This window comes from Nicotiana sylvestris, chromosome 9, assembly GCF_000393655.2.
Source record: "Nicotiana sylvestris chromosome 9, ASM39365v2, whole genome shotgun sequence".
NCBI classification, from domain to species: domain Eukaryota; kingdom Viridiplantae; phylum Streptophyta; class Magnoliopsida; order Solanales; family Solanaceae; genus Nicotiana; species Nicotiana sylvestris.
In genome coordinates this window covers 165,547,234-165,560,779 of record NC_091065.1, presented here as the reverse complement: position 1 = coordinate 165,560,779, position 13,546 = coordinate 165,547,234, and the positions used below count along the sequence as shown (strand labels likewise).

Genomic DNA, 13,546 nt, shown 5'->3' with positions numbered 1-13,546 from the left:
GAGTCTTTGATGATGGTTCACGCACATATATTTTAGGTAATTTTGAAGAAATATAACATTGTTATTCATGGTTTAGAGAGAGGAGTATGAGTTCACGTAAACTCATATCCCTCAACTTGGACACATAATAAATAAGTGTATTTTTCTAAACGTTCCTTTATATTTCTCTTAAATGCCTCAATTAATACACTACTAATTGGAACAGATAGAAAGAATCTGGTTAATTGAAAAACCAATGTATGATCTTATTCATAATAGTCTCTGGGAACATCCCAAACATACTTGGTACAAAATTTGTATCACAAAATGTATAAGATGTTAAAAACCTATAAAACAATATAATGTACATACACGAGTTTTGAATTTAATATTATTCCAAAGCAATTAATAAAATACTTAACAGTTTTTTCATGTCTAATTTTTACCACCTGTAACATGTCTATTAACAATTCTGGAACGAACACTTTGTCTTACAGCAGCAAGGCTCTTGATATTGTTGCAGTCTAAACCTTCTTCATCTTCCTTGCAAATATTAGCAAAAAGACCAATAGGGTATTTTCCATTTAGATTAATGTAATAAAACATACTATCAGCACATCCATTGTCCACATCATTTATCTCGTTTGTGTGTTTGCAGGCTACAATCTTGAATGCATTGCAACATATTGCTGCATTGTATTGAGGTCCTTTGCATTGGCTCGTAAGGGGTCTGTAATCTTCCTTCTCAAAATTAATGGGACAATTATCCTTGATTAAATATTGTTGAAGAAGGCCACGGCCCTGCACGTGAGACTCAAGCACATCGTCTGCTCAAACACAAAGGGAATTTAGTTAAACAGACAAGTTGTGAACCATCACTATCATGTTATTATACAAAATAAAAATAAAGAGAATTAGAATTTTTATTAAATATTTTCTACTAACGTATTCTCTCCGCCCCAATTTATGTAGCAGAGGATTTTGAGAGTCAAACGAGTTTATCTTTGACCACAATTGTTTTCGTATGTCTTCTAAATATTTTAAAATGTTAATTATTACAACTTATAATACGTTTTACGTAGTTTTTAAATATATAAATTTTTCTTTAAAACACTTAAAAATTCTATGTACGAATTCATGGTCAAAATTAAGAAATTTGACTTTCGAAATCCGAGCTTCGCCATGTTTTGTTTCAATTAATAAACAACAAATTGAAAACAACTTTACTAGATATCTTTTTAGAATAAGTTCCTAGTAAACAAAAAGGAAAGTAACAAAACCCCAGATATTTTTTCCATAAGATCTTGGATGTAAAGATAAAAGGAATTTAATTTAACAGGGAAAAAATATTGTTTGTAAGTGTTGCAAATTGAATAATATCATGAACAAGTGAGTTAATTGAAAGAAATAAAAATGCATGGAGGAATTTAATTACATTTGATGAAGGACGGGGAAGAGGAAGCCAAGCCAACAACAAAGAAGAAGAGGAACAAGAGGAAGCATGATCTTTCAAACCCCATTGTTTCTTCTCTTCCTCTTAATTTGGTTAAAGATTAACTCTTATTAATCTCTTTTTATTCTCGTAATTGTAATGTCTTTTTGAAATTTATTTTTAATTTATAAGGCAGACAAAGATTTACCATAACAAACGGAAGGCAATGAATGAAGAAAAAATCAAGACAAGAGACTCGGAGAAAGAAATGTTGAAAATTTCGTTGTCTTGACTATTAATCATATTGGCTATGAGTAAATATCAATTTGCTATGTCATTTTTGGTGATGTGCGTTTCTGGATTTATTTTGGTCGTGTTATTTGGAACAAAGTAAAATTAATATTGAACTATCTGGAGCAATTACAAACCAGTAGTTCTCAATTTAGGAAAGAACAAATGATAACACTGTTAGAAAATAATTGATAATATTGACCAAGAATAATAAAAGAATAGAAATAACTTATCGAATAAATACTGTATTGTGACAAGCCACTGCCTTAAAAGTGATTTTGCTCTGACTGAGTGCAAATCATTAAGACCGATCACTCCCAAGGTTCCACAGTATTTCCAAACATGTGCACTCATGGTAGGAAGTTTGGAGTTTGCAAGAAAGAATTGCCCACGAAACATAGGAAGATGAATAGTGTTTTGAGAGGATGGGAGAATAATATTTTTTTGGTTGGTTATTTAGTTCACAAATGATGATGCTTATATAGGCAAATAATCTATGATTTCTTCCTTCAGAAAAATGTAAGAATCAAATAGGAGTTAATATTATGTAACATTATTCTTGTCTTAATGTAACGACCCGACTGGTCGTTTTGAGCATCTGCACTTCGCTCGGTAGTTTGAAGCCTCAGAATGGAGTTTCGTCAGTTCCGTTAATTCTGTTGGTTGAATTTGGACATAGAAGTGCATCCGGATTGTAATTTGGAGATCCATAATCAAATTAATCTTGGATTGGCGAAGGTTAGATTTTTTGGGAAGTTGACCGGGAGTGGACATTTTGATATCGGGGTCGGATTCTGATTCTTGAAGTTAGAGTAGGTCCGCAATGGCAAATGTGACTTTTATGAAAAATTCGAGGTCATTCGGACGTGATTTGATAAGTTTCAGCATCCGTTGTAGAAGTTGAAGTTTCAAGGTTCATTGATTTTGACTAGAGGTGTGATTCATCGTTTCGAGGTTGTCATGCATGATTTGAAGCTTTGAGTAGGTTCGTTTTGTCATATGGAACTTGTCTGCAAAATTTGGCACCATTCGGAATTGGTTTGATAGGGTGCAAACGCTTGGTTGCGATTCTAGAAGTTCTTGAAGTTCATGATGATTTTCATGAGTTTTGGCATCCGATTCGTGGTTCTAGAGGTTATTTTGGTGTTCTGATTGCACGAGCGAATTTGTGTTATATTTTTAGACTTGTGTGGATGTTTGACATAGAGCCTTGAGGGCTCGGATGAGTTTCGTACGCGTTTCGCAGTGTTGGAAGAAGGTTCAGCTATGTTGGTGTCTCTGTTCTCGCATTTGCGAGGTTTCCATCGCATTTGTGATGTCTGCATTTGCGAGATATTTCTCGCTTTTGCGAAGATGGGCTGGGGTAGGGGAATTCGCAATTGCGAACAACATCATAGCATTTGTGATAGCAGCTCCGCATTTGCGATGCCAACTGTCAGTTTTGCGAAACATTTAGAGCTCTCATTTGCGACATGAGCAAAGCTGGTCAGCTTTCGCTTTTGCGATACTTTTGTCGCATTTACGATCTTGATGTCGCATATGCGACATCTGAGGCTGGTATTAAAACTCCCATTTTAGGACTTAGCTTCATTTTATCATATTTTGAACCCTAGGTCCGAGAAGAGGCGATTTTGTGAAGGGATTTTCATACCAAATCATTGGGTAATTACCTTTAATAATTTCCCAACTACATTTCATGATTATATATAAGATTTAACATCAAATTCATGAGAATCTAAAGGAAAATTTGGGAAAAATTATAAAATCTTTCAAAAATATAAAATGATGATTTGTGGGACGAATTGGTATCAGAACTTGATAACTTTTGTATGGTTGAACTCCTATCAGAATGGGTCTTCGGTTTTTGTAAATTTTATCAGGTTTCGAGGTGTGGATCCGAGGAGTTGACTTTTATTGACTTTTTGCAGATTGTATAAGGATCATAGCTTTGTTAATTAGAATTGTTTTCTCTTGCATTGTTTGATGTATTTAAGTCATCTTTGGATAGATTGAGCCGAGCTGAGGTGAATTTGTAAATAAAAAGCTAATTTGAGTATTGAGTTAGCCGAATTGAGGTAAGTGTCTTGCCCAACCTTGTTGAGGGAATTTTCCTCACTATTTGACATTGTTTGCTACATACGGGGGTGATACATATATGAGGTGACGAGCATATATGTTTATGCCGGGGTTAATCATACTCGGGGGTAGATTATACTATAATTGTGTCTTGTAAAACTATGTGACATTTTTGTTTCATGCCTTACTTGACTCCTAGATATTAAAATCATAGTGTTAAATGTTGAGAACTAAGACTTAGCTTGTTATAACTTGATCAACTTTGATGGAATTTCTGAGAACACATTGATGTGTCTAATTTGATCATCACTACGCATAACCTTTAATACATTGCTACGGCCGATATTCTTGAGATACTAGACTTTATACTTGTGTAGTAGATCATTTGTGATAATTGTTGTAATACCTAAATAATAAGGTTCTTGTGGATTATTGAACTATTGTTGCTTTGGAAAGTTGTGATTGGCATTCAATTGGAATATTCGTTTAAACACTCTCCTTGACGTTATTATGCTTCCTACCTTATTTGTCATTGATATACATATGCCTGGTAAGGAAAAGTGTAAAGCACGAAGGGTGATGTCGTGCCATTGTTTATACATTATAATGTGAGGAAGAGTGTAAAGCATGAAGGGTGATGTCGTTCCATATTATCTGAGAGTAAAAGCATGAAGGGTGATGTCGTACCATATTATTGAGAGTAAAAGCACGAAGGTGATGCCGTGCCATATCATTTATAAGTAAAAGCACAAAGGGTGATGTCGTGCCATATTACTGAGAGTAAAAGCATGAAGGATAATGCCGGGCCATATCATTTGTGAGTAAAAGCACAAAGGGTGATGTCCTGCCATTGCATTTATATTATCATACTTTTGTGTTATTGCGAGTTCATGGCACGAAGAGTGTTTCCGTGCAAGTAAGGAGGAGGGACATGCATTATGTTGTGATAGCCTTTACTCGCAGATATCTTCATGTCTTGCCTTGATTTGTTACTGTCATACTTATGGTTTTTATGTGACTTGGCATCACTGTTATGTCTTTAATCTCTATCACAATTGTTGTTGTGTTGTCCATGCCTTCTACTTGCTTTACTTGTAAATATCATGCCTATTTTCTGCTGTTGTGATTGCAACCATGTCATATCTGTTTTGTTGCACTTAGGTCCAGGTCTTCTTCCATGTCAGTCATTCATGTCTCTACTTGTTAATTTATAAAGATCACGTACCCCCTGTCTTATTTGTTATATCTATTTTCATTCCCCCACCATGCTAGTTAGTTGAAGTTATAATCCTTTTTCCTGATTGTTGTCATTACCTATATGCTTTCCTTTTAGTCTGTGACTGACGTCCTTATGTACGTTCTCGTTCATTATTACTACTTGCGAATTTTTCTTCCTTGTCATGTCTGTTATTGGTATTCCTGCCATTTGGTTGGTACTGTTTTACACATATATGGTGAGGATGAGATAAATGCACGAAGTATGTTGTCGTACCGTTGGATCTGATGTCTTGAGTATTTCTCTCATACTATGAAAGTTTTGAGGTGATTATTGTGGTTCATGGATTTTTGTTCTAAGTAAACATTGGTCGAGATATTGGAAACTGATGATTTGTGATCTCTTTTAGTATTTGGTATTGCTTTGTAAATTCATTTGTGTGCTCTATCCATTATATTGCAGTATAGTTCAATTGTTAGTTTACTTTACAGTGTTTATCAATAAGAATTTTTTAACTAAAAAGTCTTGTCACTACTTCGACGAGGTTAGACAAGATACTTACCACTACATGGGGTCAGTTGTACTGATACTACACTTCTGCACATTGCGTGCAGAATTTTGGAGCGGAGCTGCTGGTGATATCGGGAGCTTACCCTAAAGATGTTCGTGTATTTCGAATAAAAGCTGCCACTTGTCCTTGGTAGTTTTAGACTTTGATAATCTTTTTATGTAGTTTTCGAACAGATCGTGTAATTATTTCTATCAGTTTTGTAAATTCTAAGTCTTAGAAGCTCATGATTCGTACTACTAATTCTTAGGTTAATATGTAACAGTTCAGCTATTCCTTCTCTATTTTCCTATAATTTCATTTGACTTGTATTTTTGGTTAGTTGAATTACCTAGCGGGTCGAGTTAGGTGCCATCACGACTTGTGATTTTTGGATCGTGACAAGTTGCTATCAGAGCTATAGGTTCATAGGTTCTACGAGTTATGAGCAAGTATCTTGTAGAGTCTTGTGGATCGGTATGATGGCGTCCACACCTATCTTCGAGAGGCTACTGGGCATTTTGGATAAACTTTCCGTCTTTCTTTCTTTATTATGCGACATTGATTAAGCTTGGAGCGTATCTCTTTGAATCCCTTCCATGCATTGGTATGTGCATGTGAGAGCTCGGTATCGGCGGAGCATCGACGGCTTGTGAGTCCCTGGGTGAGATGCGAGATGTGATTCTTGTATGTTGATGATGGGTTAGTCTAGAGAACTTGAGGTTGGGTTGTGACTGTAGCTTGAGCACGGGGATTTTGGTTGTATGAGCATGTGCTTTTGGACTTATACATCCGGTAGTGTCCTTATGAGTGGAAATTATAGCAGGCGAGTAGTCGGATGATTAAATGACGAGTAAGATGTGTCTGCAGGCTATATTCGGGTGATTTGAATGTGACAAAAAGAGTCTGCATGAGGTGTAAAAAGGGCTAATGGGTGTTGATTTCTGTCTTGATGTGGCGTATAGTCACGAGTTATGAGTGTATTGAAAGGTTTTTCATGTTGTTTAATTCTGGAACGAACTTGATTCTCATGCCTCATTGATGAGTTCAGACCTAGGAAAATTAAGTGGTGGCATAGCAGTTATGGCTAGAGTTTAAGATTTACATTGGATGGTGTCAAGCCTCGTGGTATTTCTATATCATTGTGGATTATGTATTTTATTAATAGGAAGACTAAGTGGTGGAGGAAACAACATTAGATTCATAGAAGGTCTCTTTAGAGTGGGTGCCTCAATTGTGGTACTTTGGGGGTGCTAAGAGGGAATGCAACAACTTATGAGCCTTAGGGCGGTGTGGTTTCATGCTAGAATCTCCTATAGTGAGCTTTAGGGTAAGGATCATGGTGTTCTCGCAAGAAGGGGTATCAACTTAAGAGTAAATTGAAAGGAACTCAGAGGAAACATGGCAGTTTGATAGTAAATTGGGCTAACACGGTAATGATATGATCAGTTCTTTGGGTACTTGTGATATGGTGAGTCTCCATAGATGTTTCGTGGCAATGTTCATGGGTTTTGGGCAACTGCGTGGCTTGTTTGAATTGGAGGAATTTGGTTATGATAGCTTGATTATGTTCAAATGGATTTCAAGGAGTTCTCGATGATTTCTATCACTGCTCGAGGTAGATATTTCCTACTAGTGTGAGGAACATGTTGCGTATCGGGATTTCCTTAGGGTTGAGATCAAATAGAAGGTTTTCGACCGATCGGGATTGAGTTTCGCATGTGCAAGGTCATGGTTCTATTTTGAAGGGAAGGTCATGAATTCTTAGACAACACATATAGTTTCAGATGTCTAGATGGATGCTATTACTACTTGGTATTGCCTAAGAAGGGTGTGCATTTCAGAAGGCACATTGTGATTTGACTTACGGATGCATCATTGATATTGCGGTGCTCGTCTATTTAGTCAACTGCTAAGATTTAAATTTTGTTATGTGGCACGGAAGAATTTTAGAAGTATTCCTCGTAGGATGATCGTGTTCGAGAGATGTGTTAGATATTTGGCAGTGGAGTTTGAGATCAAATAGGGTGATTCGTGTGTTCTATGGATTGGAGACTGGGAGTTCTTAGAAGCAGATTGATTCGTGGTTGTGGACTGTGAAATATGGCCAAAGCTAACTAGATGATAGTGTATGTTATGGATATGTCGTTGTGGAATTTTGGAGGGTTATTTGTCCGTTCAGGGATGACCGGAGTTGATTTTATGACCTATTGGTAGGCCCAATGAGGATGTATATTCTGTATAAGGTCGTATTTTCTTGCTCCTTTTTCACCTGTTGCCACATGTATATCATCGGGCGAAATGGATGTTATTCGCGCCTTGGTTTATGTTATATGTTTCTCTCTTATACTATGACAGATTATGATGGTTATATGGTTTTTCGCACGCATATTGTAATACAGTTTAGGCTTCATGGCACTATGGGCGAGATGGCCTTCGTGATGTTGATTTGCTTATTGCACCATAGTTGTGCTTATCCTTCTCAATATTGTTTGTTCCTAATAATTTTCCCATGGTTATATTTTGTGCGCTCTATTGTGCTTGATATATACGCACATATGATCAGTGAGCCCGAGTATTATGGATCGAGGGGCACCATATGTCGATACATGATGGGATCGGATTGCACGCCGCAACGATACAATGATGAAATGTGCTTCTTTATTCCTATTTCGTGTATTTTGCTTTCCTCTTGTTGAAAATAGTCCATAGTAAAATGCTAAAATTTCCCTCCTACTTAACTTTCTTAGTAGTTCTCTTATTTAGTTTTCTTACTATTATCTATCATATCTGAATTATTACTTGTTAGTGTACGAAACTGGGTTGCGTGGGGCTCTGTTGATACTCGTCAGTGGGGATGCTTGTATTGGCTAAGATGAGGTTTCTAGACCTGAGATTTGCACTATTTTATTGGGATGAGGACGGTTTGGGAGAATAACACTATATTTTGCCGAGGATTTGGACAATGGCCCTGGTCGAACGAGTAAGTTTTTGGCTTAGTGAAAAGATGAGTGGTTAAGAGGTTGTGCTTGTGTCTTTCATCATCGGCAGGGTATGAATGTCTTGAACGAGGTTCTAATCGATATGAGGTTTGCTACCGGCACCAGATTTATTTTTGGGTAGCAATGGTGGTCAGCAGTTCCTGTTGTGAGTATCTGAGTGATGGGGTATATCCTGTGATTGCATCTTGGGGTTATGGTTATGGCTTAATACAACTTGTTCACACTTATACAGTGAGCAGATGTGAGATTTAGGTTTTTGGTAATGAATTCTTGATGTTAGAGATTGGGTTCTAAGGTTTAAGGACCAAGGTTGAAGTATGGATCTATAGTTATGTTGTTGTAATGACCCGACTGGTCATTTTGAGCATTTGCACTTCGCTCACTAGTTCTCAAGCATGAATATCCCCGTATGATGTATTATAACTTATGTAAATTGTTAATTTTGGTTTTAAGGTTAATCATAATAGATATGGAAGAATGATTCTCAGCTTGAAACTTTAAATTCGAAAGGTTTGACCAAGTTTTGACTTTTTAGTATTCGATCTCGGATTTGAATTTTTATGAATTTGTTAGCTCCGTTCGGTGATTTTGGAATTGGGAGAGCGTCCGGAATGCGATTTGGAGGTCCGTGGTAGAATTAGGATTGAATTAGTGGAATTGGAAATTTGGCGTGTCTTGATCGGCGGTGGAAATTTTTATATTGGGTCTGAATGAAATTCTGGAAATTTGAGTAGGTCTGTAGCGTCATTTGTGATGTGTTTGCAAAATTTTAGGTCATTCGGACGAGGTTTGATGGGTTTCGGCATCGTTTGCGAAATTCGGAAGTTTAGAGGTTCTTAGGCTTGAATCTGAGGGTAATTTGGTGTTTTGATGTCATTTTTAGTGTTCCGAAGGTTAGAATAAGTATGAATGGTGATATGTGGATTGTTTATATGTTTGGTTGAGGTCCCGAAGGACGCGGGATGGATTCGGATGGTTGATGGATTGGTTTTTGAGGTTTGAGAGTTGATGAAATTTTTGGTGTGTTTCAGCTGTCATAACTGCACCTGCGGAGTGGGAACCGCAGGTGCGACAACGCATAAGCGGAGGATCAGCCGCAAAAGCATCCATTGCGAAGAGGGAGAGAGGTGCAAGTGCGAACATCGTACCGCACTTGCGAGACCGTAGGAGCGAGAAGTTGACCACAGAAGAGGGTCCTGGAATTTAAGTGAGGACCGAACCTACGATGGATTTTCCACAGGTGCGGCATCGTAGATGCGACTTGAAGACCGCAGATGCAAAAGTGCTGAGCAGAAAGTATATAAGTTCCCCTTCACGAATTTCTACCATTTCTTCCCCATTCTTGAACGAGTTTGAGCTTGGGAGCTGTGATTTCAAGAGGGAATCAAGTGTTTTCAGTTAGGTAAGCTACTTGGGCCTCGATCTTTATTTTATGGGAATTATCCCATTGTTTAATCATGATATTAGTGGGAAACTTTGAGAAAAAATTGGGAGTATAGGGCTTGAAATTGGAGAGTTTAAATTGGGGATTTGAGGGGCCACTTGAGGTCTGATTTTGATAATTTTGGTATGTATGAACTCGAGAGTGAAAGGACTTTCTAGTTTTGCAATTTTTGTTGGATTCCGAGTGTGTTCAGGGGCCAAGTTTGAGCAAATTCAGGATTTTGGGTCTAATTTGATAATTTTCGTGTGGATTTTGTTCCTTTGGCATGTAATGATGATATGATTCTGATTTTGGATAGATTCGGGGCGATTTAAGGTCAAGTCGAGAGGCAAGAGTATTGCGGTGTATATTTTCATCCGGTTTGAGGTAAATAATTATTGTAAATCTAGTCCTGAGGGTATCAAACCCTGGAATTTCGTACTATTTTGAGAAATGAGGTGACGCACATGCTAGGTGACGGGCGTGTGGGCATGCACTAGTAGGGATTGTGACTTGGTCTGTCCCATGGCAACTATAGAGCTGCTTATTTTTAATAAACTCTATACGAAATCTATGTGTTTAGAAATAATTCTGTTAACTTGGGCTAAATACATGTTTGGGGCCTTGTCCCGTACTGTTTGGATCCTCAGGGGTATTTTGCTACTATCCTCACACCATTTTGATTCGAAAGCATATCCTCAACCATGATTTTTACCTGTTTATTGTCTGATTTATTTTCATTACTCTGTTTTTAAATATATGAATGTTGTTTGGGCTTAGTTCCCTGATTTGTTTCACTGAAATGCCCGAGTGGCTTGTAAGGTTGATGACTGAGAGAGGCCGAGGGCCTATTGGCGAGGATTATATAATTATGGATCGGGCTGCACGCCGCAGCGATTTATATATTTGTATATGGATCGGGTTGCACACTGCATCAATATATGGATCGGGCTGCACGCCACAACGATATGTTGGATCGAGCTGTACGCCACAACAATATAGCGCTTGGGCTGTAGGAGCCCCTCCGGAGTCTGCACACCCCCAGTGAGTGCACTCGACGATACATTTATAGATCGGGCTGGATGCTGCATCGGTTATTGTAAGGTACCTATTGAGCGTAAGTACTGAGTGTGAGTGCTGATTGATGAGTGTTGAGTCATAAATGACTGAGAGGCTTGCCCAATGGGCTATATATATATAGGGGTGATACTTTGCCCGAGGGGCTTGTATTATGAAACTACTATTTTCACTCTTCTTTTATACTGAGCCTCTATTGAAAATGTTGAACAAATATTTTAAACAACTTTCATTGAAACTGAAATTTTTACGAGATTTTCGGAATTTAACTGTTGATTTGAACCTAGTTGTTTCCATTGAGGCTTTATGTTATGAGATATATATGAATTTTTAAATGCTCATCACTGCACTCAGTCTTTATTTACCTTTATTACTTACTGAGTTGGCGTACTCACATTACTTCCTGCACCTTGTGTGCAGATTCAGGTATTTCTGAACCCGGTAGCGGGTATTGATTACTTAGTAGTAGGTTCATCGGAGTTAGCAAGGTAGCTGCTTGGCGATCGCAACCCTGTTTCTCTCCCTCCTTATTCTCCCTTAGTTGTATTCAGTGATTTTCTCGGCCATGTTGGTCTTGATGTTGTCAGACCGTTATAATAGATGCTCATGACTAGTGACACCCCAATGTCGGGCTTTCTTTCCGCATTGTTGTTTGGTTTTAAACACTTTATAAAGGTTTATTGTTAAATAGCTTTGATTTTAGCCTAAGAATTAAAATATTGATTGGTTTTGGGATTGTGTCGTTTGACTTAGTTCCATGATAGGCGCCATCACAACCCGGTAGGTTTTGCATCGTGACAAGTTGGTATCAGAGCCTAGGTTACATAGGTCTCACGAGTCTTGAGCAAGTTTAGTAGAGTCTCACGGATCGGTACAGAGACGTCTGTGCTTATCTTCGAGATGCTGCAGAACCTTTAGGAAATCCCACATCCTCTAATTCTTATAGTGCGTCATCGATTTAGCCCTAAATGTAACTCTTGAAATTCCTTCCATGCGTTCGTATGCGCACATTGGTGCTCGGTATCAGCTGTGCATCGATATCTTGTGATTCCCTGATCGAGGGGCAAGATGTGATTTATGTATGTTGCTGTTGAGCTAGTTTGGAGGACTTGAGGCCGGGATTTGCCTATAGCTTAAGCACTGAGGTGTTAATTGTGTGAGCACATGCTTTTGGATTTATATGTTCGATAATGACTCTATTAGGGGAAGTGATGACTGGATGGCTATGTGATGAGTATGATTTGACTGCGAGATATGTTTATATAATTTGAATGTGGCGAGACGGGTCTGCTTGAGGGTATAAAGAACTATCTAGTACTTGATTTCCATCATGATTTGATGCATAGCCCCGAGTTGTGGGTGTGTTGAATGATCTTTTCATGTTGTCTAGTTGGGAAGTAAAGTAGATTTCATGTTGTGATATGAGTTCAGACTCAGGAAGATTAAGTGATTGTGTGATGTTTATGATGGTGGAAAGGTATGAAGAGATGTTAGTTTGAGGCAAAGCAGGTGGGTCATCTCCTGCAGGGTGTTCTGAGGATTGTGTGATCCCTATATTGTTTGTTGGGAGCACTCTTTTACTAGTAAAATATGTGTGTCACAATGTTAGTTTGGATTGCTTATGAGAGTGGGAATGACTGTTACGAGGGTGAATGCGAGATCGCAAATGATTTGAAGTACTAGATGATTGTGTTGCACGAGCTTATGAATGATTTAGTTTAATCTCCCTATAGTATTATGGCACTATTAGAGTATGGACATTGCGAGTTTTTGTGTGTTTTGACCTATGGCTTTGAGCTAAGTGGGGGAGTCTGCTATTGATAAGTTGATTGCGTAGCTAAGTGTCATATTAGTTTCAGTTTCTGGTATACCGGCGAATCAGTTGTGGCTTATAGAGATTGAGATCGATAAAGACTCGAGTAAAGGAAATTTTGGATAATGGTGTGTTATGCTTTATGGGTATATGAGAAATATTTGGATGAATTAGTTGTTGTCGTAAGGGATGTAACGGGTATGGAGTAGGATATCACTCGGCTGCTTAGAAGGAGGGATTACTTCCTTAAGTGTTGTTGTACTAATGGGGTACATGTTCGATTCATTTGATCAGTTTAATTGAAACCTGAGTAGAGTGGATGACTCTCGAGAATGGTTCTAAAGGATTCAAGATTTACATGTAATAATTGGAGATCTTCAGGATGTGTATTTGGATAGAAACTAAGGGCTACATTTGAGGGTGCCAAGACTTGTGGCATTTCTATATCATTATGGATTCTACATATCAATATCAGTAAGGTGAGGGTAATGGCTTTAGATTCACATGAAGTCTCTTCAAGGTAAGTATTTGGGATGTAGTGACTTTTTGGGGATATTTAAGAGAGTATTCCGTGACTTATAAGCCTTAGACGGTGTGGTTTTATGCTTGGGTGTCGTGTGGTGAGTCTGGGTTGAGGATTGTGGTATTATGGTGAGGGGAAGTATCAATTTGAAGGGAATTCAAAAGGAA

The 13,546-nt window shown here is 38.0% G+C and overlaps 1 protein-coding gene across 1 annotated transcript; it reads right to left on the bottom strand.

Annotated features, from left to right (window-relative positions):
• Positions 1-220: 220 nt before the first annotated feature.
• Positions 221-1,549, bottom strand: LOC104223049 (GPI-anchored protein LLG1-like). The gene is made up of 2 exons (XM_009774397.2): positions 1,415-1,549; positions 221-806 (listed from the first exon to the last, which is right to left on the bottom strand). Exons 1-2 carry the CDS (start codon positions 1,497-1,499, stop codon positions 415-417), a joined length of 477 nt encoding a protein of 158 aa, XP_009772699.1. The 5' UTR covers positions 1,500-1,549; the 3' UTR covers positions 221-414.
• Positions 1,550-13,546: the final 11,997 nt, after the last annotated feature.

Coding starts and splice junctions, on each gene's coding strand:
- LOC104223049 (XM_009774397.2), bottom strand. CDS start 1,499: ATGGGGTTTGAAAGATCATGCTTCCTCTTGTTCCTCTTCTTCTTTGTT. Junction 807..1,414: donor TTCCCCGTCCTTCATCAAAT/GTAATTAAATTC, acceptor GTGTTTGAGCAG/ACGATGTGCTTGAGTCTCAC.